The sequence below is a fragment of the Prinia subflava genome, chromosome 8 (assembly GCF_021018805.1).
Source record: "Prinia subflava isolate CZ2003 ecotype Zambia chromosome 8, Cam_Psub_1.2, whole genome shotgun sequence".
NCBI lineage: Eukaryota > Metazoa > Chordata > Aves > Passeriformes > Cisticolidae > Prinia > Prinia subflava.
The window spans coordinates 36,792,258-36,818,557 of NC_086254.1; the positions used below are offsets into that span (position 1 = coordinate 36,792,258).

A 26,300-nucleotide genomic window follows, 5' to 3' on the forward strand; every position below is an offset into this window, starting at 1 on the left:
CGCAGGATGCGTTTTTCATTTCGTTCGCCAACTTGCGTTTTGGTTGTTAAGTCTGCGTGATCCCTCCTACCCCTACAAATACAAACAAACTCCCGCCCTCAACCCTGGCGCCCCGGGGCGCGTACAGAGCCAGGTTTAGAGGAAGGAACACCAGCGATACGTCTGCATTAGGCCCCAGCATTGCAGGGCCAGTCTCTCCTCCGTTTCAAGCCATCCCACAAACAAAAAAACATTTTTTGGAAGTGTGTTACTGAGAGCTTCCCCTCAGCTCCAGAGGTGAATCCAGCCAAGTGGGTAGTGACCACACCAACAATCCTGTGGAGCTGAACGTCGACAGCCAATGGGCCAGGGCATTGCTATGATACGCTAATGAGTCTGCTAACAGCGCTGGACATGCAGCTTGTGAAGCTATTTGCTACTCCAGACCCCTCATTAGCCACCTTCACCCTCTCTGTGAGTACTGCAAGCGTGGGGGTGCGTCCTTTCTCCCACACTGCCTGGGAACCAGCCAAGGGCAAGGAGTGTGTTAGTAGAGTAGACAAAAAAAACCCCATGTCTATGTACTCCTTCCAGAGCCTGGCTCCATAGGCAAATGATGACAGAGAAAAACCTTAAGTAAATCCACCAATGTGCCTATGCACATACTTCAGTCACAATTAATAGATGAGGGAACAAGGAACATGGAGGTGGTTAGACCAGACGTGGTGGCTGACTGAAAGCTGAGGGATAAGGGACAGGCAGCCAAAACAGTGCATGAGAACAAATACAATAAACCTTGTTTTGTCTGTGAGAAGACTAGTAATTTTATTTACAACCAAATTGTACAGAAATTATTAGGTTTGAAAAAACCCTATTATCATCATGCTTTGTTTTTAATTTTAAACAGATCGTTTTTCCTAAAAATTCCAAAGTATACTAGTTGACCACTTCATCTTAGAAAGACTTGGATACTCTGGGCAAGGGCCCCAGGATCATTTTCTGCTATTAACATTTCAGAAACTTTGCTAGAAATTACATTAAATGAGACAGTAGCCTGGGATTTTCAGAAAAATTACCATTTCAGGAGGCAGAGTTTGTTTAGAATTTCTCTCTACATTGTTGCAGATTAGTAGAACAACAACAAAATAACCTAAAGTTCTCCAGGAACAATTTATTTCATGCTGATTCCAGTAGGAAACACACTTAATGTTATCCATCCTACCTTGAACAATTGCCCCAAACTTACTATGTATTATTAAATTTAAATACAAAGGAGCCATTCTGTGAGCTCTGAAGGAAACAAAGCACTGTTAATGAGACAAGAGGGGCTTTCATCATAAAACACTACTTCATTTCTGAGTTAAACTTCCAGCTTTAAGGCTCCAGCAATCTGCAGTGGCTTGGGCCAAAAGCTGCACCAGAAGGGCAGGTCATTGACAGATCGCTTTACTTGAGATTGAAGTGGTTAAAAAATCTGCAAGACCCTGCTGGCCCATGAACGGAGGTGCAGTCTCTGGCAGAAGGGTAAGGCCGAACACCTTCCGACATTGTTAATCTGACTGAACCACATAAAGTCCTCACCCAAATGACCGAAGATCAGACCACAGACCCTATTAAACAATCACGTCAGCACAATCTCCGGTGAAGGAACACAGTAACTTCACCGTCCTGTCGATGTCATAATCTAATCCACTTTAGTTTGCTGGAAAGCAAGAGCCTATGACAAGGTCTGGGCATGGGGCTCAGAATGTTCTGAAGGATCTGGGACACGGCTCTTCAGAGCCAGGGAAGGAACCGCTCCTCCGAACGCATCGGAGTTCCACAAGCCCGCAGGCATCCGCGCCTCGGGATTGCTGCAGCAGTCCCGCTGAGCCCCGGGCCCTGGACGCAGTCGCAACGCCACCACAGCGGCCCCAGCCTCCCCCCTCGGCCCCTCCCGCCGGGCGTTGGGCGGGCGTGCGAGCCCTCGCGAGAGCGCAAAGGCGCGTGACAAGCCCACCTGTCTATACAAATCTCGCGACCATTTGAGCCACTGCTTCCGGGCGCGATATCTCGCGAGAGGCGGCGAGCCCGGGAGTGCAGGGGCTTGTTTGGCCGTGCATCTCGCGAGAGCCCCTGCGAGGTGCGCTGGTCACCCCTGTGCGTGCGCGGAGCCGCGAGCGGCCGGGCGCCATTTCGGGAGCAGCCGCGGAGCCATAGACAGGGCCAGACCGGCATCGGGACCGACTCACGGCCGCGCCGCCCCTGGCCGCCCCTCGCCGTCCCTGGTCGCCTGCTCCCCGGGGCTGCCTGAGCGCCGCCGTCCATTTAAGATTCAGACGCCTGGAGAAGGTACTTGAGCCCTCGGGCCCATTCCCCACCGCCAGCGCAGTGACGCCGGAGCCGCCGCTGCCGGACCTCGGGGCCCTAGCAAGGATCGCACTGCCCGCGGCGCAGGTAACTCGCGGGTGAGCTCCGGGCCCCGCCGCCGGGCGAACGGCAGCCTGGTCCGGGGAGTGCTGCGGCCTGGGCGTCTGCGCCTCTCCCGCCGCCATGGCCACCTCGGCCCTGCCCGCCGGGCCGCTCTGCCACTCACCGGGGCCAGAGCGCCCGTCCATCTTCGGCCTGGCCCCGTGCAGTTCGGTTATTCCCGTGGCCACGTCGCGAGCAGGCCCGGCTGCCCCCGGCATGGCGCTGCCCCGCCCCGGCTCCCCCCGTCCAGCCCCCCCCCTCCCCGTTTCCCGCGATGGCGCTGGTGCAGACGGACCGGGCGGGAGCGGCTACGGGGCTGGTTGCGCTGGAAGACGGGGCGCTGGAAGACGGGCGGAAAGGGCAGCACTGGCCGCTGCAGGCGGGCGGGAGTGGAGGTCTTTGGAAAGAGCGAGGTGGGAGGGCAGCCACGGCGGAGCAGGCAACGTTGGGCATCACTGTTTCTGAGAAACCGAATTCACTCCGCTCGATTGTGTCAGGAGCGTGTGGAAATTCTGGCTGGGGACCTGCCTGCAGACATATGGGTCCTGCTAAGAGGCGAGCTCCCCTTCTGAGGCGTCGGAGTACCCCTTAAAGTTTTATGGTGCTTTTCCAGGACACTACAAGCAAAACGTGTCGAATTGTCATTCACTGGATTTCTAAAACAAATATTTTTGAGAACGAGAACTTTTAAAGTTCCTTTTATGTAATGCAGTACAGCACAAAGAGAGTGTTTTTTTTCAAAATAGTGACGAACTCGGTTGCAGTAAATTTTCTGTCCCTTTACGTTTTCTTTAGATCCACAAAGTTCGAAATGTAGTTCATTCCTTTCTTGTTTTAGTGGTTTGAGATGGTTTTTTGTTGGTGTTTTTTTGTTTGCTTGTTTGGGTGGTTTTGTTATTTTTTGCCCCTTCTACAAACCAGATTGTCATACGTAGCTTTTCTGAGAAAGCTGAAAGACTTTTAGGAAAATTATTTGGAGCGTCGGTGTTTAATAAAAGATACTTGAAAATCTGTCAGGACTTCTTTGTAATTTGAAATTATTATGAGTTTTCGTTTGTTTTTTTCAAAAAATAGTTTCAACTTTATATGTGGCATTACATGTATGCATTGCAGGGCTAATAACAGGACTGTGTTACACAGAGAGAGAAGGTACTCTGTTAACATGGTGTTGTGCCAGTGGAAGTGTTTTGTAAAGAGTACAAAGGGTACAGGTTGCTGAGGTGAGGCCAAAGGTCCAGGCAGCTCAGGAGATTGTCAGTGATGGTGGCCAGCAGTAAATGCCAAAAAAAGAATGCACAATGCAGTCACGAATTGACAGTTCTCTCTTTGTGCCCTTAGTTGTCAGTTAGCTGTGGTTCAGGGTCACGAGGCAAGCCTTTGCTTAATGAAAACCATTTTCTTTAAACTTTTTTTGTTTGTTTGGTTGGTTTTTTTTGTTTTTTTGTTCTTTTTTTTTAAGATTACATGTGCTTCTTTTTCTTTGTTAGGATCTACAGTGCCCTTCAGCAGTGAATTCAATGGCTAAATGCTTTGTGAATAATGACCATTGTTTTGAATCCACTGGATGATAGTTCATTCACTCATTATTTAGGTGAATGCAGTGGTAGTCATTCTCTGCTCTTTTCCATGCCATTCAGGATTTGATGGTCCCTATTATGGCCACTCCTCTTCAGGATGAAGAATTTCTCCCCAAGTGTAGCTGGCTAAATTACACATCTGAAAATGTAATTTTGGGTGGGAGTTGTCACCGGTGGGAATTCTTTTTGTAGAATTCTGGATTTGACTTTTTCATGGCCCTTAATTACACTGATGTGCAATTTCTATGTCATACTGGTATAACAGCTGTGAGTTAAATCACGTGCGATGTATATAGATGTCTTGAAAAGCTGACTATAAATACGGTAGTAAGAAGTAAAATTGAGCCATTACACTTAAAGGAAGTACAGACATATCTGTAAGTGATAGCACTATAGCCCAACAGGTAATAATCAGAAAATGAGGTTAATGTGCCTCAGTTAAGTAATTGAGTGTGAGCTTCCAGTGTTGTGATCCTGCTTTTGAGGATGGTGTTTTTTTCTGGAATGTATCCTTGAGCCAGGGTCTGATGTGCTGCAGCTCTGGTAAAATAGTTTCAATTACGACATTTTAAGTGACCAGTGTAAAGGATCTTGACAAGTTTGAGCATTTTCATTGTTCTGCCCAGGGCTTTAGACAGCACAGTTCTGCAACAGTGCCTGTAGTCAAGGTGCAAGAACTAACCTGTATGATTAAAAATCCATTTTATTGTGCACATACAAATCCTTGGTGTTGGGCTGTCAGACTTGGATCTAGAGGACTGGCCATTCTTGAGCTTAAGAAAGAAAAAGAAGAGAAACTTCAGCCAAGAGATTTGAAGAAGTTGTATAGCTAAGTTTAATGCCAAGAGATTTAAGAGGTGCTTAATAGCAAAGCTGCATAGGGAGAGGAAATCAAGTGTCAAAGTGATTCAGAGTATAGTGAACATAAAATTATATAAAGGAGTTGAAACTGGAAAATAAGAGGAGTAGCTAGACCCAAAATGTCAAGTGTTACGTAGTGTGGTGGATCTTTTTGTTTTGAGGCCTGAAGTTCCAGACTGGATGGACTTTGTGTATGCTTTAGTAGCTCTTAGTGCTGGAATCATAACCATTTTCCGATGACCCCTGTTATGCAGGAGGCTGCATTTCTTAAGGCACCTTGATGTCCACATGCTGAAATTGGTAAAGGATGGTGGCAAAGGCTAGGAGCTGTTAACATGTTTGCCTGATTGTTCATTGTCCTTTGCTCAAGCTCTAGCACTTCTCAAGATGGCCACCAGAGCTGCGTTTCTGTGTCATAAATATGCCGTGCTCTTTGTTTTGAAAGAAATTGGTGGAATACCTCTGGGGTTTCCTCTGGCTAATGGTGTTCAATCACATTTTGTTGTTTGCAGCTATAATTACTTTGCACACATTCATTATCATTTCACAGTGCAAAACTTCATTCCAGTTTTTGTTGGTAATAACCAGCAAAATACTGTTTTGTGAATTTGAGCCAATGCAGTGATGTCCGCTTAAATAAAAGCTTTTGGAATATAAAGTGCAAGGGTGTTTTCCAACTCAGGTGGAATTTGCTTCTTCTTTCAGGTGTCCTGAAAAATGGCTGATGATATTGATATTGAAGCAATGCTTGAAGCTCCTTACAAGAAGGTGAGAAAAAATGTGCCAGTGAGGTCCTGTTCACCTTAATTTAGCATTATCCATGAAACTACTGCTGAACTGTAAACTAACATCCCTGGAGCCCTCATGATTTATCTTATTGGACATACATTACATGTAACTTTCAAGTTAATATATTCTGTTAATGTAATTATATTGTGCAGTAGTTTCACTTCAGCGTGATGAATAAATGCCCATCTATCTCTCTTTGTAGACTTGCCTAACGATATCTCACCTCTACTCCCATGAATTCACCTTTGATTCCAGTGTGAACTGTCAATCATAAGGTAGTAATTGAGTGACGTATCGCTGTACCGTGGTCCCCTAGGTTAAAAAAAAAAATCCACCAAACACAATCAAAACAAAACAAAAGAAATCCACCAAAAACCATCTAAACAAAACCAAAACAACCCCCAGAAACCAAAATCCTAAAACTTTTCCTCTAAAATTGTGAAGTCTAGTTTGGTATAGCAACAAGGTGAATGCAGTGCTTTGGAAAAACAGCAGGGTTCCAAGAATAACCTTTTCACCAGTCCCACAGCAAGTAAATATTTGAACAATCTGCTCAGTGTGAGAAGAGTGGGACTTGCTTTTAATGCAGGAGGCTGCTGGCGGTTAATCTTTCAACAGGGCAGATGAAAATCGATTGCTGAGCGAACGATTTTACAGAAATTCTTGGATCCCTGAATAGAATGTTCTTAGCAAGTAAAAGACAGTATCACAGTCTCAGTGTCATTCTGATATAAGCTCTTGTATTCTTCTGTCTTAGTTGTTTAATTAGGAAATGTCAATTTTTCTGTGAAATTTTTATCATTTAGCTTAGTGATGTCTTTCACTTAAACCAGCAGCAAATGAATACTGTCTTTTTTTGTTTTCCACCAGGTGGTGGTGAAGTGTTAACAGACTGCATGATTTAGCACCGATTTTGAAAGAAATGTATATAAGTTTAAGTTGCCTAGGAATTGTACTTTTGATGTAACCAATGTGATTACACTGTAAAGTCAGTGTATAAGTTATATAGCAGCTATTGTTAGTCTGTTTTGCAGTGTTCATTACAACCGTGTCATGAATTTTGGATGAGCATTTGTAAGTTTTAAGTGGTCTATTTAGTTTATGTAATATTTAGCAGTTACATTTACATCTTGAAGAGAAATTTGTGAACTGTTTTGTTAAAATTCTTGTGTCCTGGCTTAACATGGATATTTTCCATGTAAACAGGTATGGAAATAGGGAATGTTTAGGCTGGACTGGTGGATTATTGATGGCTTTCTTGGGAGTCGACGTTACTAAAGCAGTGTGAATCCCTGTTTGCTTCAGGGCGAGATGTGTGACAGAGGTGACATCAAGCTCTTACAACCCTTCAACGAAAATGAGTGAAGATCTCGGGAATGGCATCGGTCACAGGAAATCCATAGTGGCTGGCTGCTAGTGTAGCCACGGGGCTTAGGCAGAGATATAGCCTTGGTACTAATCAGAGGGGCTCACAAACACCTCAGACTTCCTCTTAAATTTTATAGAAATAACATTTAGCCACTTGAGTGCTGAATTCTACAGGATAACTTGCTCTCTAAAACATGTAAGGAAGTATCTACAATTTAATGCACACTTTTAAATGATGTAAGTCTTGTATTTTGTAATTGTATGACTTAAATTTAAGCAGCAAAGTGGTAAAACATGCCTACTTAAATTTTCTAAAGCTTTCCACATTAAACTGTAAACAAGTAATTTAGTATTAAAATTTTTGTTTTTTATTTTCTTATTCCTATTCCCATTACCCTTTGACCACTTGAAATATTTCCGCTTCGTCCTCACGATGTTCTTCTATCAACCCTGCTTAGGATGAGAACAAATTGAGCAGTGCCAATGGCCATGAAGAACGCAGCAAGAAGTAAGTATTTTCTCAGTTTCCTACACTTGGGTAGAGGCTGCTGATTTTTGTGAACTTGTGAATCCATGTCAGTAGTGTTTAAGGAAATAATTTGAAAAAGCTTGGTATATGCAGTTTGCAGCTATTTGGAAATTTTCTTTTGTTTGAGAGTGTAGTTAATACCCTTTGCAACTGATGTAATCAAAATTGCGGAAACATTCATGTAGCATCAGATAAAAATACAGACGTGGTATGTTCAGCATATTTAAATTCTTTTTGTTACTTTAACTGTGCAATGGATTTTGCATTTTAAAAATTATTTGTTGTAGAATTGTGAAATTGTGATTTGGAGCAGTTAAAAGTAGGTAAAGACACTGGTGCTTTCTTGAAAAGGTAGAGGGTGTTGAATCGCCTTGCTCTATTCTCCTCATCCTTGCCTTTTGAAAACATCTAAATTTATATTTTAAGTTTTTTACAAAACAAGAGTACAAGTCCACCTTGTTCAGGAAGCATAATTCTAGGGTGCGAACACCTGCTGATACCCAAAAAGTTTTTAAGTCTGTAAAATAAGTTCCTTACCTTACAAGCATCATTTGATGAAGGGGTAATTGATGTAAAAAGAACAATTACGAAGTTGGTAGTTGACTAAACAGCAACAAGTTAGCTGTGTATTACAGAAGTGCACTGAGGTAAGCATGTATGCTGTTGTCACCTTCTGAAATCATGCAGTTGACATGCTGAAGTACTCCAAAGAAAGTTTCTTCTCAGGTCCATAAATATTTGGGAAAATTAATCCCATTCCAAGGCCAGACTTAGGTTGGAATCAAATTATCTAAAATTGATCATACCTTTTACTTGTGTTCTAAATAATACTGTGAAAATAATTTTCATGCTAAATACTGAGACCTCTACAACCCCATCAAAAGCAGCTGCTATCAATATTTTTAAGCCTTAAAAGTTCATTTTGATACAGTTCTTGTTCCCTATAATCTTTTAAGAAGTACTTTGTGATGTGTGATAGTGTACTCTTTTACAGAAGACAAAGGTGTATGTGGAGTTTACAAGACTTCTTGCTTCGCTTTAAAACAATAAATTGTGTCCAAATGGTATTTTATCTCCTTCAGTTGGGCAAATACTGAAATAAGATTAAAACTGTCAGGAAAATCCACAGCAAACATCAGCAACTTAAAAAAAAAAGTGCAACTTGTAGTAAGTGTGAAATCATACTTGAATGTCCATTTTACTAATTGGAAGAATTAAGGATCTGTGTTTTTACTAGATGTCTGCTCTGTAGATCCAGCTCAATTGAGACTTGAAAGCAGAGCATGGATCTGGACTGCTGGGAGTCCTTGCCTGCAAAGCAGGTTCCTTCTGTTGGTTAGGGAATAGCTGTTGTCATTGGTGAACAGTGGCTGCGGTTATTAGTTACTGGTACTGGCCAGTATAGTGAGCTCCAGGGAGTGTTTTTCAGAGCTATTTTAATAGTGAGTGTTTTAGGGTTATATCTTGGGGAAATGTTGGTAAATTATGGATCCTAGAGGAGAGGGACAGTGTGTGCCTAACCATCACAAACTGTATTTCAGCAGGAAATGTGGTTAAGTGATGCTGATGACACCACCCAGAAATAGAGAACTATCAGAAATTGTGAAGCTTCTGAATACCAGGTTTTGATGCAGCATCTTCTGTGTCCATACAAAAATGTTAAAGAAACTAATGGCCTGTGACAAATAAGAAAAAAAAAGAAATGTTCTAGTGTTTAAAGTGTAATTGCCAAATATTTGTCTTCAGAGGTAAATACTAAGATAGTTTGAATGGGCCTTCCTAGGTGGAGATTTCAGAGCAAAAGCTATTAGTAATTAGGCTCAGTTAGATATGGTAGGTGAGAGATTTTTTAATATCAGAAATTGAAACTAACTAGAAGTTTTAGTTTATACATAGCCATAGAAAGCCACAGGGATTAACTTTTTGTAATCCACATGCCCTTTTTTAGAGGAGTTTTTGAGAGTGTGAGTGACCGTGTTGAGAAAAGATGATATATGCAATCAGAAGGCCCATAAGGAGGAAGATGAAAGATTAGTGACAAAGGGTGTTTTGAACTTTTAAAGTTTAGCAGCAAAGTTGATTATTTTGCTATATTAGGTAATGGCTTGAGCATCTGTTTAACGTGCCTTATGTATACCTACAGATATATTTTAGAAACTAGGATACTCTAAGGAGACCACCACTCCTTGGTGGTCTGAGGCTGAGATGGAAAAAAATTGTGAACAATCCAAATCAATAATGGAACAGTTGCTCACTCTTTTTCAAATATGATGTATAATTGACATATAGGTTTTATAAGATTCAATTTTTGAAGTAAATTGGTAAAGTTACAAAAATCTGCAGTTTGCCCCAAACCAGAACCAGTTTGCCCCAAAACGCAAGCCATAGACTTAAAAAGCAAGTGGCTTATGAGTAGGAATAGCAGGTAGGAATAGGAAGCTAAACTCTTAAAGCAGCATGTAAAATATTATTGCCTGAGAGTATTAATGGGAAGCAACCTTCCTTTCCCCCAGACTTGCCTCTTCTTTTCTATTTTTGTTGTGTTTTGTTTTACTTTGCTATATAATTTGTTCTTAGAATCATGAAGCTCTGTGTTTCAAGTGTGTTTGAATGCCACATGAAGTACTGCAACTGCTATGTACTAGGTCTAACACAGGAAATGGGTTTCTAGTTCTTCTGCTCTTCTGAAAGCATTCTCTGGCCATTAAAAAATTTAAAATGAAGATGTGCTGTTGCAGGCTTCATGTGGCTTATGGTAGAAGATTGGTGACATGCTTAGCCACCCATTTAACAAAAGAAGTATAAGTACCAGCAGGTCGAAACTTTCCCTGTCAATGTCTGTGACATCAGAGGAACTGTGGAATGTGGGGTAAATAACACTGAATTATGTGTGCAACTGAAGTTATGCTTCTTTTTTGTCAGGAGGAAAAAGAGCAAGAGCCGAAGTCGAAGCCATGAGAGAAAGAGGAGCAGAAGTAAGGAACGCAAACGGAGCCGAGATCGGGAACGGAAAAAGAGCAGAAGCCGGGAAAGGAAACGGAGCAGAAGCAAAGAACGCAGACGCAGCCGGTCTAGAAGCAGAGATCGCAGATTCAGAGGCCGCTATAGAAGTCCCTAGTAGGTTATTTGTTCAGAATTGCATGTGTGCTGCTTCAGTGTTATAATGTGAAAGGTTAAAGTTTGACACTCTGCTTTCTAGATTGGTCCATAATTATCATACAAAAGAAGGTGAGAGGTTAAGGTTGAAGAATGTCAAGAAATAGAGTGAAAAAGAGGAGGACAGTAATATTCCTCTTCTAGTTTTCATTCTTAGCCTAACATGGGAAAGCAAGTGAAAGAATGTGAACAGCTGACTGGAAAACAGAGTTTATCAAAAAATCAATGTATCAACCAAATTCTCTCCATGTCCTAACTATTTTTAGTATATGAACTTGGTGGTTTAATGGTCAGAAAACAAATAGTAATCTTTTAATTTGGTTACAGGGTCATACTTCTTTTATTTTTTTGTATTACTAGAGAGTTTTACTGTCTTGCTGTTCTTGAACATTACCTTCATAAATGGATATTCACAAAAACATACTCCATGTTTATGCATCCATACTGGGAGCATCTTGTGTTAGCAGTGCCCATGTGTTGCATATTTGCCCTGCTTTTTTTTCTCAGACTTGTTTAGAGGCTGACAAGAACTCTTTTGTTCCTCTCAGATATTTAGCTTCATAGAACTTCAGCAACAGGTAGTTCTAGGCATTTGTAAATCAATTCTCAAAAGATGTTTTTTCATTAGTATAATTTCTGATTGTTTGTACTGCAGCTCTCCCTTTTGCTTCCCACTGCCTCTCTGCAGAAACACAGTTCGAACTGGATGGTGTACTTGACTGTCATTGATTGCCTGAGGCTGCTCTTTGTCTATGCTGTTGTCTGGGTCTCATCTCAACTGTTGTCAAATCTTGGAATGCAAGATCATGTAAAAAGAAGGCATTTGTAAAGGATGTATTTTTTTAATCATGACATGTAATGCCATCCATGATACAGAAATCTCTCAAGATGTTAGAGCAGCAGACATTTACCTTCTTATAAATTGTAGGCTTGCGCAGTTTTGTGCACATGAATGTTTCTCTTGGGGCTTTTTGTTCTCAAGGACTGCAAACAAAACCTCCTGAGGTCTCAGGATCTCACTTTGTGCTAAGTCGCCTGGATGCTGACATTTTCAGTGTGAAAACCTATTGCAGTTCCTGGGTCCTCTAAGGTGCAGTGGCATCTTGTGCATCATCAGTCCTATGTATGTGGGGATCAGAATATATCAGCCCTGCTTCAGAGCCTCTGTACACTGCTCTGGGCTTCAGCTGTAGATTTCAGCAGTGAGGAGTTGTTTCCCTACAACTCTTTGGCACCTGTAAGATTACAGTAGCTGGTTGGGTTATGCCAATGCCACTGTTGTGGCTCAAGGTATAGAGGACCTTGATCAAACACTTCAGCCTTCTGTATATGGAGCCTGCTGGTCTCCTTCCCTCCAGTGCAGTGTTGTGTGGAGAGGATGTCTTTTGTCTCGTCTTGTAGTTGGGAGTTGCTGCATGGTTCCAGCCATGTTGAAGGGTTTTATTCTTTGTTTTTCTTGTTGTCACTGGGTGAGAAAGTTTTCCACCTGGAGAAATTTGGGAGTTCCAGTGTTTTGGTCTTCCAAAATAATTTCTGCAAGTAGAGGTTGAAAATATTGATGTTACTACAATAACCCATGCCTGTTTTAATGAATTGAGATATGTTATGCCGGAAAGGTAAGTAGTTGCAAGGAGTCTGTTTTGCTATCCTGACACTTATTGTCAGAGTACTCTTTCTGGCTGGAGAATTTATTTCTAGAATCTCTCCTTGTGGGGCTATTCCGGTGATTCTGGGTTGGAGTTACTGCTGACAGGGTTGTTGCTGACTGCAGCATGCAGATCAAATTGCTTTATGGCTTCTATTTTATCTTATTTTTATTCTTTGTCCTCCTTGTGGTCTTTCTCATGAGCTTTATAAAAGCTCATTTTCAAGCTGGTATCTGTAAACTGAGATGGTTTTGGGACTGGGAGCAGTTAGGAGGCATCTCAGCAATAGTGAGAAAAAAGTTTAGTATAGGTACTTCTGAAAGAAAAGGAGAAGAGAGTGCCACAGAGAGGCTCAAACCTTGAGTTTCTCACTTTAGGCTTGAAATTGTGGTTAAATGCTTTGAATTTTTAAAAATTAGGTTAAAATTAGGTGACTGCACTGCTTAGTGTTCACAGGGGTTTTTTTCTCGTGTTATTTTCACATATGTTGTCCCTTGAATGTTACATAGGTGTATCATATCAATCATTAGATCTCTTAGGAGAAAGAACTTGACTGAGTGGTCTTGTTTATTATGTTGGGCAAATCCCAGCTGCTGCTAACACACAGTAGAAGTCATTTAGACCATCCTATTTCTGTTCTGAAACCAAGAATTTAGACAAAGCTGTTAGGAAAACAGGTTTATTACAATGATGACTGGAAGTTCCTTGTGATTCTGTTGGACTTTGTTAGCCAAAGTTTGCCTTGTCCGACATTGTTTGTCAGAGTCTTGAATGTGAATGAACACGCAGAAGCTGATAATTTGCAGGCTGTCTTCTGACCTGACCGTTGTTGGGCCACGTGGCATCACGTAGGTTTTGTGAAAGTGTGTGCTTTGGCTGCACACGGGTCTTTGGCTTACAAAGAAGGTGACTCCTTAGACATAGAGATTAATGGCTTATGACATGGTGCTTCCATACAGGTTAGCAGGAACTGGGCAACAATTGTAGAGACAATAGAAGCAAAGAAGAATCTTTACTTGAGATCTACAGCTTTACAAGCAAGTCTCCTTAGAAAAACACTATTGAGAATACTATTGAAAAGGGATTTTGAGAAGGTAATTTGGGCTCTCACCTTGCCCTAGGCAGCTTTCTGTTTGGTCTGTTCCAGTGGTCTGGGGTTTCTTAGTGTTGCCCTCATGGAGTTCTGTAAATAAAATAGTACTAGTCAAGAGTGAAAATGGAGATTTTTGGAGTTGTGGTGGGTTTCCCCTGGCCTTTTTTTCTCTTCCCTCCCCCCCCCCCCCCTTCCCGCTTTGTGCATGTATTTGAAAACTGTTACTTCTCAGTTGTTTGTGTTTTGGTTTTCTTATTCATTAGGTTTAGACAAATACTTAAAATATTTCTTTAACCATTTCCTTGAAAACTCACCATCTTAATTATTTATTATTGTTTAGTTGGTCTGCATGTTAGTATTCTCGAGTCGCTGTAATTGGTTTGTCTGGCTGTATTTGCATTGAAATGGAGAGCACCATGTTTTACGTCAGATGTGAAGGTGCAAGGTAATCCCATGTGTGATAAGAAGGTGACTTCTGAAATTAGTACCAGTATTTCCAGATGCAGATTTGGCAGTTGTGCCACAGATACTGAAGACCCTGAATGGACAGTCCCAGCAATAATTTGTCTGGACTTGAGCAGGAAATGGAGTAATTTATTCTAGGCAAAAAAAGTCTGGTTTTGATCAATAGTGATCTTGTCTCAACATGTTGCCTGTGTTTTATGTCTTATTTTCTCTTAATAAGTAGTTATCTTCTCTTAATAAGTAGTTTCTAAATGGTCTTTTTCTTTATTTTTTTTCCAGTGTTGTACAGGGCCATATTTCCCTTGCTTTAACCTGGCCAGCACGATTTTGGATCTTGGCCCACTACTTCCACCTGTGTCATGACATGTTTAAAAATGGGCATCCTCCTTCTTGTGGTGGATGCTGAGTTTAACTATAAGCATTACTGCTCCACTGAGGAGCAAGAAGACGTTTTTCAGACAAATTGCGTGGCCAAATGGATTTAGTGAAAGACTACTTAATATCTTCAGCCCGCCGTGTCTTTCAGGGTGTTACACATCAATTTGTAGCCACAGCAGAATCAATTGTGTACAGATGGAAAGCCAAAGCCCAGTGCACAGCGTTCAGTCTGTGCAGCAGTGCCTCTGCGCTTGGTGGAGATACAGGAAGAATGTTAACAGGTGTTGTTCTTTGCCTTTTGAACAACTCTCTACCAGGAGATCAAATTCAGGGAGAACATGATAGGATGAATCTTACTGTGTGTGTCACAGTTTGTTCCTGGGTACCCCATTAACTAGCAAGAGGACTGTCCTTAACATGGAAGCACAGGGCAGATTACAATTTGATCTAGCAGACTCTGTGATGCCTGGAGTATTAAATTCAATTCAGTCAAGAGATTGGATTCCTTTTGTGGTTACGTGTCTGTATACAGCTGGCTGCTGGGTTCACTGCTTCTGTGGTTTGATGGCCATTAGGAATTTTAAGGAAGTCTCATTTACATATTTGCAGCACTTCAGTGGTGAGAACCGAGACAACATTAATAAGTGTGTCTCTTGCAGGTGTCTGCATGGAGCCACTTTAGTTTGCTCTTGCACTTTAAATTTCATGGAACTTCTGATTTGGAAATGTTATGCTTAAAAAAGTAATCCTGGCAGCATCACTTGACATACAGCTCTGAGGCTGAGTTCCAGGCCATGAATATTATGCTTTGCAGTCATCAGTATGTAGAACTTGCATGTGGACAAAAAAACAGGTGAAAATGGTTATAACAGGAACTGTAGCTTGGAATAGTTTGCACATACAAATGTGCCGTGACTGACTGGCTCATGGAAGAGTCCTGTGTATTCTGGGATTTTGTGATGCAGGTGAAAGTGCGAGGGGATCATATTCGGTGCCTTATGGTCTGAAGTGTTGCATGTATTGATAACCAATTTATAATCTTATGCATGCTGTGGGTGCTGCTAATGGAAATGCTGACAAGTTCAGACGCAAGGGTGGGTGAGCACTTGCAGTGTAATGTGAGTACAGAAATCTTGAATTCAAGTACTCAGGTGTCTTATCTTTTCTTCTGCCATAGTTCTGGCCCAAAATTCAACAGTGCCATCAGAGGGAAGATTGGTCTGCCTCACAGCATCAAATTAAGGTTTTTGACTTTTCTGTTTTTCATTGCACCATTCATAGGTTTTGTTTAGAACCAGGGGTGGTATATTGGAAGATTTTGTTATAATCTCCTTGATCTTTCTTTTTAGCAGACGTCGCTCCAGAAGCAAAAGTCCTTTCAGAAAAGACAAAAGCCCTGTTAGGTATGTATGACTCTTTACGTGTGATTGGATTTGTTTGTTTTTGTCCAGTTGAAGTTGGAAAAGCGATGATGAATGTATGACTACTTGCTCTCCAGCTTACACTCATTAAGTGATGCTGGAATTCATTCAGAAAGCCAGTGAGAGAAGAGCATTGATCATGTTGCTTTCTCTCATGTCATAAACGGTTGTAAATAATATCAGTTTGCAAAACAAGTCTTGATTTGTTTTTTGTGTTTCTGTATTCTCAATCTTTTCCCCATTAATGGTGATTTAAATTAGCTTTTCTGCTAAGTTGTACTTAGTAGTTTAGAGTATGGAATGGGAGAGTACAAATGCTTTGTTTTGCTGTCTGGTATTTATTTGTGTTATTTGTTGTGAGGCTATATGCCTCTGCAGTCTGGAGCTGCTTATCCATTGGGCTTCTTATTTAAGGGAATAGGATTTACATAGCTGCTAATCAGATTATTCTCTCACATTAATGCAGTTAAATTTAACCAATCTCGTTTTGTTTTTCAATGACTGACACATACTTACTGAGATAATTTGGTTTAAATTTTTATTGTGTTTTCTCTGTGATTAATATCTATGTGATTATTTTAATAAAAATACATACTACATGGCTGGAAACTCAGTCCAGGATCCACTGTGCTACTTCTTGTGTAACTTGTACTTGAGTACAAGTCCGATTTGTTTAGATTTGAAGCTTTAACATGTTAAAGTATTAAAAATGCATTATGGTGCATTTTATTTCAGCTAACAATTCAGTATTAAATAAAATTATTCTAGTTCTTAATGTGTCAAGGATCAAATAATTGACTATTCATACTTCTTTATGGGTTAGCAAGCTGAATCTATGAAATGAGGACTGGGGGTTCTATTTACATGGATGTCAGTCTTGTTTTATGTGGTAGCTGTAGTGATTCGAAGGTGACTGGGTAAATGCAGGATGAGAGTTGGCAAAGCCTAGCCTAGCCTACTTGTTCTGAGCATTTGCACAGCCGGTCTGTGCTAGTTCACCCTGTTTGCCTTTGTGTTCTTGTCCTTCCATCTTTTTGACGAAAAGAACATGCAAGCTCTATAGTGGTAGCTGGTGCCAGTTCTGGACAGTAGCAAAATGGTACCTCTGTTTAGTTTATGCTTCTGCACATAAAATGGAATTTTCCAGTCATATTTGATACTCACAGTTGAAATAAGGTACTTAGTCCTGTTATAACTTTACCATGTTAATATTTAGTATTCCCTTCAGTTCTTAACTCTGCCTTTTTTTTAATACAGCAGGCATTTTTTTTCCCATCAGACTGTGAAATACTGATTGTTTAATGTTTCATGTGTGGTCCAGAGATGAGTAATCTTAATTCTGTTGATTTTTCTAACTGAACTTTACTCTTTGCAGAGAACCTATTGATAATCTTACCCCTGAAGAGAGGGATGCTCGCACAGTGTTCTGTATGCAGTTGGCTGCAAGAATTCGACCAAGAGACCTGGAAGAATTTTTCTCTACAGTAGGGAAGGTAATTGATAGGGAGGTTAAAATCACTCTGAATTCTGGCTCAAGCTGTCCTAGTACAACTTGAGTATAGGTTCAGTATTTTTTTCAGAATGGTAAGCATGTGGCTTTCTGGAGCTTCCTATACCTGTGCAAATAGGGATTAGTGATGAAGTAATTATTAAAAGCTTTGAACACGAAAATGTAGTTTCTCAGTAGTTCATTGTTCATGTGATGTGAGACAGAACGTGTTGACGCAATTCTGACTTAATTTTTCATATTTTCTTATTTTTTCAGATAGGTCTGTCAGTTATAGTGTAATTTGAAAATTCATGTAACTAAGTTGGAAAAACTTTATTTGTTCTATCAGCTGTAAGGCTCTGGTGTAAACCATTAGAGTGCTGCAAGTTCTGTCATATACAAAAACAAAACTGCAGCTTTAATGCTGGATTGCCTCTGGAATATGTTTGTTAAAAAAAGGTGTATGCTGCTGTAGAATTAAAGCTGTTGGCTTAGCAAATAAATCTCAGTATTAATACGTGTCTGAGGAATAGGCTACATTAGGTTTTTTCCTTTCTGTCTAAAAGTATTTTCATCTCTATTCTTGTCTTTCAGGTTCGTGACGTGCGAATGATTTCGGATAGAAATTCCAGACGTTCAAAGGGAATTGCTTACGTTGAATTTGTTGATGTTAGTTCAGTCCCCCTGGCAATAGGACTGACTGGACAGAGAGTCCTGGGTGTACCTATCATAGTACAGGCATCACAGGTAAGGAATTGTAAACCTAATTTTTATTTATGCAGTTATGCCTCCTGTATCTTGATGAGAAACTTAATGTTTGAAAATTTGGTTACCACTGAATGTTTGGAAAACCTTAACAACGATGATTATTTAAGCCTAGTGATAATGGACTTTTGTTTCCCATAGATAAGAGATTCAAAGTTGTGTAAAGGCATTAAGAAAATACAGATCTTAAGCAAGTAATAGTAAAGAAATTGTTCATAGTGTTACAGAAGTAAAGGCTATATTATGTGTGTGCTTTCCAGATAATTTACTAGGTAGAAGCCAGAATTCTGCATGAAGTTCAGTTTGAAGGCTTTTGGAATCTCTTATCTGTGTACTTGGTCACAGTCTTGGGTTTTGTAGCTTTTAAGTTCAAGTCTGATGAACAGACAGCAGATCATGCAGCAGCTTCTGCATGTTTGGTGAATCTTCTAGTTTGGGTCTGAGAGATACTTACTTCTTATGTTAGGAATTTTTATTAATTTCTTATTGAAGGTGAATTTTTATTTTCTCCTTAGGCAGAAAAAAACAGAGCAGCAGCAATGGCAAATAATCTGCAGAAGGGCAGTGCTGGTCCTATGAGGCTCTATGTGGGATCATTACACTTCAACATAACTGAAGATATGCTTCGAGGAATCTTTGAGCCATTTGGCAGGGTAAACTTCAGTTTGGCATGTTGTATTAGAATAGTTTATTTGAAACCCTAGCTTAGTTGTAGAGCACTTGCAGCGTCTGAAGATAGTTCAGCTTCATACTCACACTCAAAACACTTGTGGCTTTCTTGCACTGCTCTGCCTATGCATCCACGGGCCTAGGTATGTGGATAATCGTGGAGAGCAGATGAGAACTGGATTTGTGCTGATATCCAGTGGATTTGAACAGCAGGTCTTAGAAAGTTCAGAATTAAATGAATACCTAAAATAAGAGAACAGGATAAAAAACCCTTGAAACCAGACAAAAATTCTCTGTTATGTCCTTCTCTGGCAACTTGTAGTATCTTTCCTTTCCAGGATTGTGAATGGAAGCCCCATTTCATGTGTTAAAGCACAAAACACAGAACTGGGGCTGAGGTCTCTGAGAATAGTACTATCTACCATCTGTTTCTGATGACTTTTTGCAGCAGCTTTAGCTGATGTTAAGACCATGAACTGGCAGTGTGTCCTTTACAACTCTGACTTGGGCCCATTCTTACCTCCTGAGCATTGAGGCAGCAGGATTCAGCACAGTAATAAGTTTATGGAGAGAAAAATATGGAAGTGAGCAGATACAACCTGAAGTTTCCTGTGGAGTCACAGTATGTTAGCCCTACTGTGCTGGGATATATATCATTTAGACAGGGGAAAAGTTAGATATTCGATATGCTTCTTAATGGGTGAAAAGAGGTCTGTTAATGTTTGAGGTTTTTGCCTACTGTCTTTGGATATGAACTCTGCCTCATACAGGTAATAGCAATGCTTTTCACATGCTTTATTTAGACTCAGTATGAATATCCCTTTAAATCTCTTGTGCAAACCCCTGGAAAATTGCTACAGTTGATTAAATTTCAATCCATGTGGTTGCTCTTCTGGTGGTTTGGGTTTGTTTTTTGGGTTTTTTTTGCCATCAGGGTCTGGCAGTAGGATTAAGGTAGTTTAGGAGGCTTGTATGGGAGACCTGTGAAGAGCTTTCCTTCTTATTCTGTATACTCCAGTCCTTCCAAATGCTGCTTTATGGCTAATGGGTAACTCAGTGATGTGTTCTAAATTCAGTAGCTATAAACTTCTAGGAGTTTCCATGTACCAATAGTTACTAAAATACGCAGCTTTTTCTTAAATCAGTCATGCATACTGCTTTTCTTAGTTTGTAAAACAGAGTTTCTCAGCATGTGAGGTGCCATGATCAGTATGTTTCAGTTACAATCTGATCATGTATGCCTGCTCATTTTGCTAGAATTCTGCATTGGGACCAAGCCTCTACCTGTAGATGAGCTCAAAACCATTATATTTACCTGCTTCTGTCTTATTATCCAAGTGCCTATTGAGCTGACTGTATACTTATTTTGAAATGAGGAAGGAATGAGAAACTACTTTTAAAAAATAATAGTTTCCCATTCATGTATGTGTATTTGACTTGGACTGTTTTCATATTGTGTTCTGGTATCTTGGGGCTTGTTCCAAAATGTCTGATAATAAATAGCTTTATTCTTATCTTTAGATTGAAAGTATTCAGCTCATGATGGACAGTGAAACCGGACGCTCAAAGGGATATGGATTCATTACGGTATGACTAGAATTGTGGGGTTTCTTAAGACAATTTCTGAGTGTAACCTTCCCGTGTAGGAGAATATCTCTATATATGAGCCTTCCTGTGTATATCTAGATGGTTATATAGTAGCAATCTAAACAAATTAAACATAAATTTGTTACATAGGAATAGGAACTACTAAATTGCTACTTGATAACTCTGTATATCCCATTTTAGAAGTGTCATGTTGCAGGATGCAGCACCGGCTTTTTTCTTTGTTTCTGACAGTTGTCTGGGTATTGTGAATAAGCAATGAATGTGTTTACATGGGAATAGTTTCCTCTGTAGTCAGTGCCTGCAAACGCAAGTGCTATCTTCTGCAGGCAAAGGCACTAGTAAAGACTGGTGTTCTTTATAGCTGAAAATAATTGAATTTGAGCTTTTTAGGGGAAATAAAATTTTAGAGGCTGAAACTTTCAGTTGAAAACATCTTTCCTCTTTACCCTCAGGTACACAGTTTTGTGAACTTGAGTTTCTTGACTGACCTGGCAATTTGTCATGGGGAAAAAAGTCTCGGCTGGGACCTCTGGCATGTGGACACAAATGAAACCAAACTTACTATATAGTTCATACTTGACGGTTTTAACACTGATAAAATGCTTGTATGTTTCTTTTGATGTTTCGCAGCATAAAGCAGAACATCTGTTAGGAATAACCAGTAATACCATAGCAGTTGTATGGTTGCAGAGGAATTGAGTGTCACTCTCAAAAGAGAACCACAGCCATGACTTCTGTTGATGGCAGTGTCTAGATGCTGTAATTTCAACAATATATTTAAATATATAGTACCTAACTATGAGAAGGTAAATACCAAAATACGCCTGTGTTTGGTTTAAATGAAAAATACCAAGCACATTTACATTAGCTTGTTGCTGTTATCTTAGAGTTTCTCCTATTTGCCTAATTGTGGATATTACATACAGTAGAAGCGTTGCTGAATCCTGTAGGCAAGTATTACTGAATTTGTGTTTTTCCAATCTACAGTTCTCAGACTCTGAGTGTGCCAAAAAGGCCCTGGAACAACTCAATGGATTTGAACTGGCTGGGAGGCCAATGAAAGTTGGACACGTAACTGAGCGTACTGATGCTTCCAGTGCTAGCTCATTTTTGGATAGTGATGAGTTGGAACGGACTGGAATTGACTTGGGAACAACTGGTCGCCTTCAGCTGATGGCAAGACTTGCAGAAGGTGTGTGCAGTGTTGGATAACAATGTTGGATAATGCTGATGTATGAAGAAGTTTGCAGAATTTAAATTAAAACACTCCACAGAACTGTTAGCGTAAGCGTATGACATTTTTATATGCCTGTTATTTTTTATCTTCTGACAACAGGAAAATTTCTGATACTTCTGTTACTGCATCGCTGACTGAGTGAAAGGGTCCAAGGTCTTTCTGTGTTCTATTCCAGGTACTGGTTTGCAGATTCCTCCAGCTGCACAGCAGGCTCTGCAGATGAGTGGATCTTTGGCCTTTGGAGCTGTGACAGGTAAGAAATTATGACCTATATATATGTATTTTTTAAAATTACTTTATAATCTTGAGACAGGAGGTACTTAACTATGTTTTTTGGTCTTTTAAAATGAGAATACAGGTATTGCAGCATGTTTTACAAGCTGTAGAACACTTCAAATCCGTAAGCAAATAAGTACTGACAGTATATCACAATTTGGATGGGTGTGATTCTCTTTGCATATTTTTTCCAAATATGCTGTTTTTCATCCCAGACCTTTATCTCTTCACTATTCTCTGTGCTAGTGGGGATTTGTATGTTTTACTGCAGTGTAAGTGTTGACTGTTAAAGATGGCAGGCTCAGAATTGGAAGGGGATCGACCTCTTTGGGAAAACAGAGCTGTACAAGGGGCAGGAACATTATTAGGACTTTATGGAGGATGCATCACAAAGGTGGCAGCAGTGTTTTTACAGTGTACATCCTTGTGAGGAAAGGCATTTTATGTCAGGGAATATGTGTGCGTTGCTTGGATTTGGTGATAGTTGTATGTATGATCTGCAGGTGGGTATGCTGGAATGAGGCTGAGGGATATGATTGCTGCTGCTTAGTTCATAGCTGACCTGAAAACCTGGAAAACAAATGATTCATGGGGTCTTGAGTACTAGAGCAGTGAGTAATCTCCCTGAAGGTTACTTTTTTTTGCTACTTTTGATTAATACTGTGAACAAAGGATATGAAGCAGTCATAGCAGTAGAAAAGACCTGAAAGTCACAAATAACCTGATGCTGGAATGGGTGGGAAGTGTCAGGAAAGTACCAAAAAAAGGTGGCGTTGTTGTTTGCCTTCCAGCAGAGCTTGTGATGGAAATGATTCAGACTTTAAAAGATAGGCCTGAATCATATTACTGAGGGTCAGGTGCAGTCTTAAGAGGAGCATTCATAGGAAGCTGTAGACAATTGCTAGAAGAGTATAATGGAGTTGTTCTAGACATATGCCCCTGGAAGGAAAAGGAACTGGCCAGTGACAGAAAAATGTCAATTGTCTGTTTGCAAAGGGTGAAAAATGTACAGTGGAGAGGAAAAAGTGTACCTAGTCCAGAAGGAGAAGGAAAGATAACCACCACTGAAGTTAGATCAACATTAATGCAGATTATAAAGTGGTGTGGCAGTCTAGTGGAAACACATGCAGGCAATTAGAAATTAGAACAGTGTTTTAAAAAAATACTGGTCATTTTCCTCCCCTGCATTTGAAACAAAGAAGGTCAAAAAAATCCAAGCTCGCTAAACCAAGAACATGGCCAGAAATGTTTGACGCAGCTGAATGGTTCATGTAGTATGGAATCGGCATGAGAAAACATGGCTGCGGAGAAATAAATGATGAGACTGAATACAGGTGTTAGCAAGTTTAGCAACTGTAGAAATAAAGGTGGTAGGGTAGCACTGTTCCTTTCACTTGTATTGTACAAAAGGAATAATGCAGACATGCAACTTAAGTAACTTTGGAAAAAGATAAAGCTTTTTGCTGCCATTAGAGTCATGAGCTATCCCCAAAGTGAGATTTGATTATGGATTAAAGATCTCTTTACTCTTGTTAGAGAAAATTACTACCAGGAATTATGTCATTGTGGGAGACTTTAACTTCCCCGATACAGATTGGAGAAGAATTGCTAGTAATAATGGTGGGGCCCAGATATTCCTGGATGTGGTATCCGACAAATTTCTTCATCAAACACTCACTGACTCATGAAGAGGGGATGCTATTTTAAACTCAATTTGGTAAGTAATGAAGATTCTGTGGATGAGAATAGAAATTACCATTGACTTGAGGGATCATGAGTTGCTCACATTTAAATGGAAGGATACAGAAACAGGTGTAACTGACAGTTAAAGACACAGGGCAATTGTGTCATTTAGTCTGAGCAACTTGGGTGTTAAAACAGGCAGGATGTGAAAAATTTCTTGTGTTTCACTTTTCTAATGCTTTGTTGGATCTGTGTTCTACAGAAAGAAAAAGTCGTGTTAGTGTGAACGCCACACTAAACCTGGGTGATAAGCTACCTCAAAAGAAAAAAGAAATGACCACACGGCCTATGAAGAATAGGAAAAAGGACTGATAATAAAACAGTATTTTTAGTTTGGGAAACAGATAAAAAGATAATTAATAATTGTCTGCCAACAGTCAGATTGAGTTAGACATTGTAAAAGTCATGAAAGCAATAGATGAAGTTTTATCAACTCTTGAAGGAAAAAAAAAAAAAAAGGAAGTGGGACTCAGGTGAATGAAAAACTACTCCTAAGATGTTTCTGTGTATTTCGTTGCTCGGTTTGTAGTGGGGATACTGGTCATAAAGTTGGAATTTAAGGAAGGTAAGCTAGGAATATGTAGTTCAAACGTAAAAAAAAAAAAGAAAATTGCTCCCAAGGTAGAAACAAAGCTAAAAGTAAGAAGCTAATGTAAACTGTTCAAAGGAGTAAAACTCCCATGAAATGAGTGATGGGATACATATGTGAAACATAAGGTCTCATCTCTGATATTGTCAGTAAACATTTTAAGTCCATAATACGGTATATAGCTGAAACATGTAACTCTAAATTATGTACAGTTAAGAAGGAAGAAAGGAAGAACAATGTCTGGCCAGATTCTGGTCCCATTACTGACTAGACCTTGCTCCTTCAGAAGTCATACTAAAGAAGGGTAAACTGGAGAATATTGTGAAAGTATAGCATACTGTCAGAAACTGCATTTAAAGACCAACAGTCTTTGACAAACCTCCCTTTTCTGGGCAGAGGAGGAGCAGTCTCTTGCTGATCTTTAGACTCCTGTCATTTGGAAATTATTAAACTGGAGAAGTGGGAATATAGGAAGTACAAGGTGTGTCAAGAGGCTGGTTCAGAGAGAATGATTTTTTTGTAGGTGAAAGCTTGGAAAGTTGGAGGCTGCTGTTAAGGCCAAAGTTCAGATACTGGGCTGGTCTTGTGTAATATTTACATGAATGAAAATGTTCAGCAGTAGGAATGAGGTGAATAAATGCATAGGTGCTGTTGACAGGAAATTCTTGGGGTGTTGTATATTGTTCACCTCTTCAGAGGTGAATTCCAGTCACATAGTCTGGGAGCTTAGCAGTGGAAGAATGGCCAAGGAGGAGAAAAATATCTAAATAATTCAGTTCATGAGTGCCAGATACATGACCTGGCAGCATGATGTATTGTTAAAATATCAACTGTGTTCCTAGAGGCAAGTACACCTTGAGCATCTGAGGTGTGATGTATGCATCCACAAACACTTCCCGTAATCCATGATCAAGAGGCAGTCAATCAGACTGAAGTAGGGAAGGTAAAGAATTAGTTTTAGGAGACACTTTAGAATTTGGCCATTATTCCTGTGGAGAAAATTCCAGCGGGAAAAAGAATTTGAAGCTGAACAGTTGCAGCTGTGTACTCCCTGTTCTCTTTCTGAACATATGAAATTTAAAATTTTAAAGCGTTCTTCTAATGCTTTGTGGGACAAAGGAGTTGTGAAAGGAGTTACCTGTTTATGGAAAAAATTGAGATGGTGTGCTGCAAAAGAGGAAAAGATAGGTATTACTGTCCTGGACCTCCATTTGATCTCTGTTCTGAGTAATGACTTGTGACACAGGGCAATACTTGGCAGGCTTTGGCCTGTTTAAAGCCATCTGGATTTCAAAATAAACTTTTGATTTCAAGACACAAAATGCTTTGGACATGTCTGTATTTCTACTTCCTCTGTACACTAAACATGTACTCCCATCATGCTAAGCTTGCTGCTCTTACAAGTGATACATAAAAACATACTGAAAAGTTGCTTTGATCCAAATTTGATAGATGTATTAATTTCAGTTTCTACATACTGTTTAAAACTGTGTGTAGGCAAACATGACAGTGAAGAGTGACAGTGAATTTCTTAATTCTGAGTAATTTTAGAAGTGAGAGGAAAGGACTGTTCTTCAGTCATTTGCAACAAGAGAATCCAGTTAGCTGATAAAAAGATCTGGTTATGTTTCAAAGGTGATAAATAATTAACCTGCGAAACCATTGCACAAGACAGTGGTAGCTGACTTTGCTGTTTTTAGATCTTAGTTGGCCCCGGACAGAATTTGCATTGATGATATGTACAGATTTACCATGTTAGGTGCAGGAATTCTGGAGCATTTGGCTGTAGAGCCCCAGGCTGGCCCACGTGGACAACTTCAGCTGGACATGATGGATTGGAATCGCAGCGGAAAAATTGTCTGTCCCCATCTAAATTGAGAGATATTTTCACATATTCAGATATTTGCAGATTTCTTTAAAACGCCTTTTTTTCAAAAGAGTCTGAGTATTACTTAACTAGGCAATTAGTTACAGATACGGCCAAAACAAATCAGTTTTTGCAGAGAATACAGGCTAAGGCAGCCTTTGCTATTGTGATAGTTCTCATTCTGTGGAGGTGAGACTTTGTGTTCAGATCTGGATGGAGAACGTGCCAAACACAGCCAGTTGTGTTTACAACTCAGCCTTCAGAGCCTTGCTCCTTCCAGCTCTTGCTTTTCATTCAGTATGGTCCTTGGTATGTATTCTTATCTGCAAGGCACTTGAAAAAGC

General features: G+C 40.2%; 1 protein-coding gene across 6 annotated transcripts in view; it reads left to right on the plus strand.

The window, feature by feature from the left end:
* The first annotated feature begins 2,121 nt into the window (after positions 1 to 2,121).
* RBM39 (RNA binding motif protein 39) overlaps positions 2,122 to 26,300 on the plus strand; it is a 30,416-nt gene continuing 6,237 nt past the window's right edge. The window contains exons 1-14 of one of the 6 annotated variants that reach the window (XM_063404799.1): positions 2,123 to 2,415; positions 5,574 to 5,636; positions 5,860 to 5,932; positions 7,484 to 7,533; positions 10,477 to 10,671; positions 14,194 to 14,573; positions 15,470 to 15,535; positions 15,642 to 15,695; positions 17,089 to 17,206; positions 17,797 to 17,949; positions 18,483 to 18,620; positions 20,158 to 20,223; positions 21,232 to 21,436; positions 21,657 to 21,734. In XM_063404799.1, the coding sequence (XP_063260869.1) occupies positions 14,314 to 14,573; positions 15,470 to 15,535; positions 15,642 to 15,695; positions 17,089 to 17,206; positions 17,797 to 17,949; positions 18,483 to 18,620; positions 20,158 to 20,223; positions 21,232 to 21,436; positions 21,657 to 21,734 (1,138 nt within the window). In that variant the 5' untranslated portion in view covers positions 2,123 to 2,415; positions 5,574 to 5,636; positions 5,860 to 5,932; ... (1 more) ...; positions 10,477 to 10,671; positions 14,194 to 14,313. Of the gene's footprint in view, positions 2,416 to 5,573; positions 5,637 to 5,859; positions 5,933 to 7,483; positions 7,534 to 10,476; positions 10,672 to 14,193; positions 14,574 to 15,469; positions 15,536 to 15,641; positions 15,696 to 17,088; positions 17,207 to 17,796; positions 17,950 to 18,482; positions 18,621 to 20,157; positions 20,224 to 21,231; positions 21,437 to 21,656; positions 21,735 to 23,350; positions 23,475 to 26,300 lie in introns of all 6 variants that reach the window. The other 5 variants (XM_063404800.1, XR_010081213.1, XM_063404796.1 and 2 more) reach the window with 5 other exon arrangements.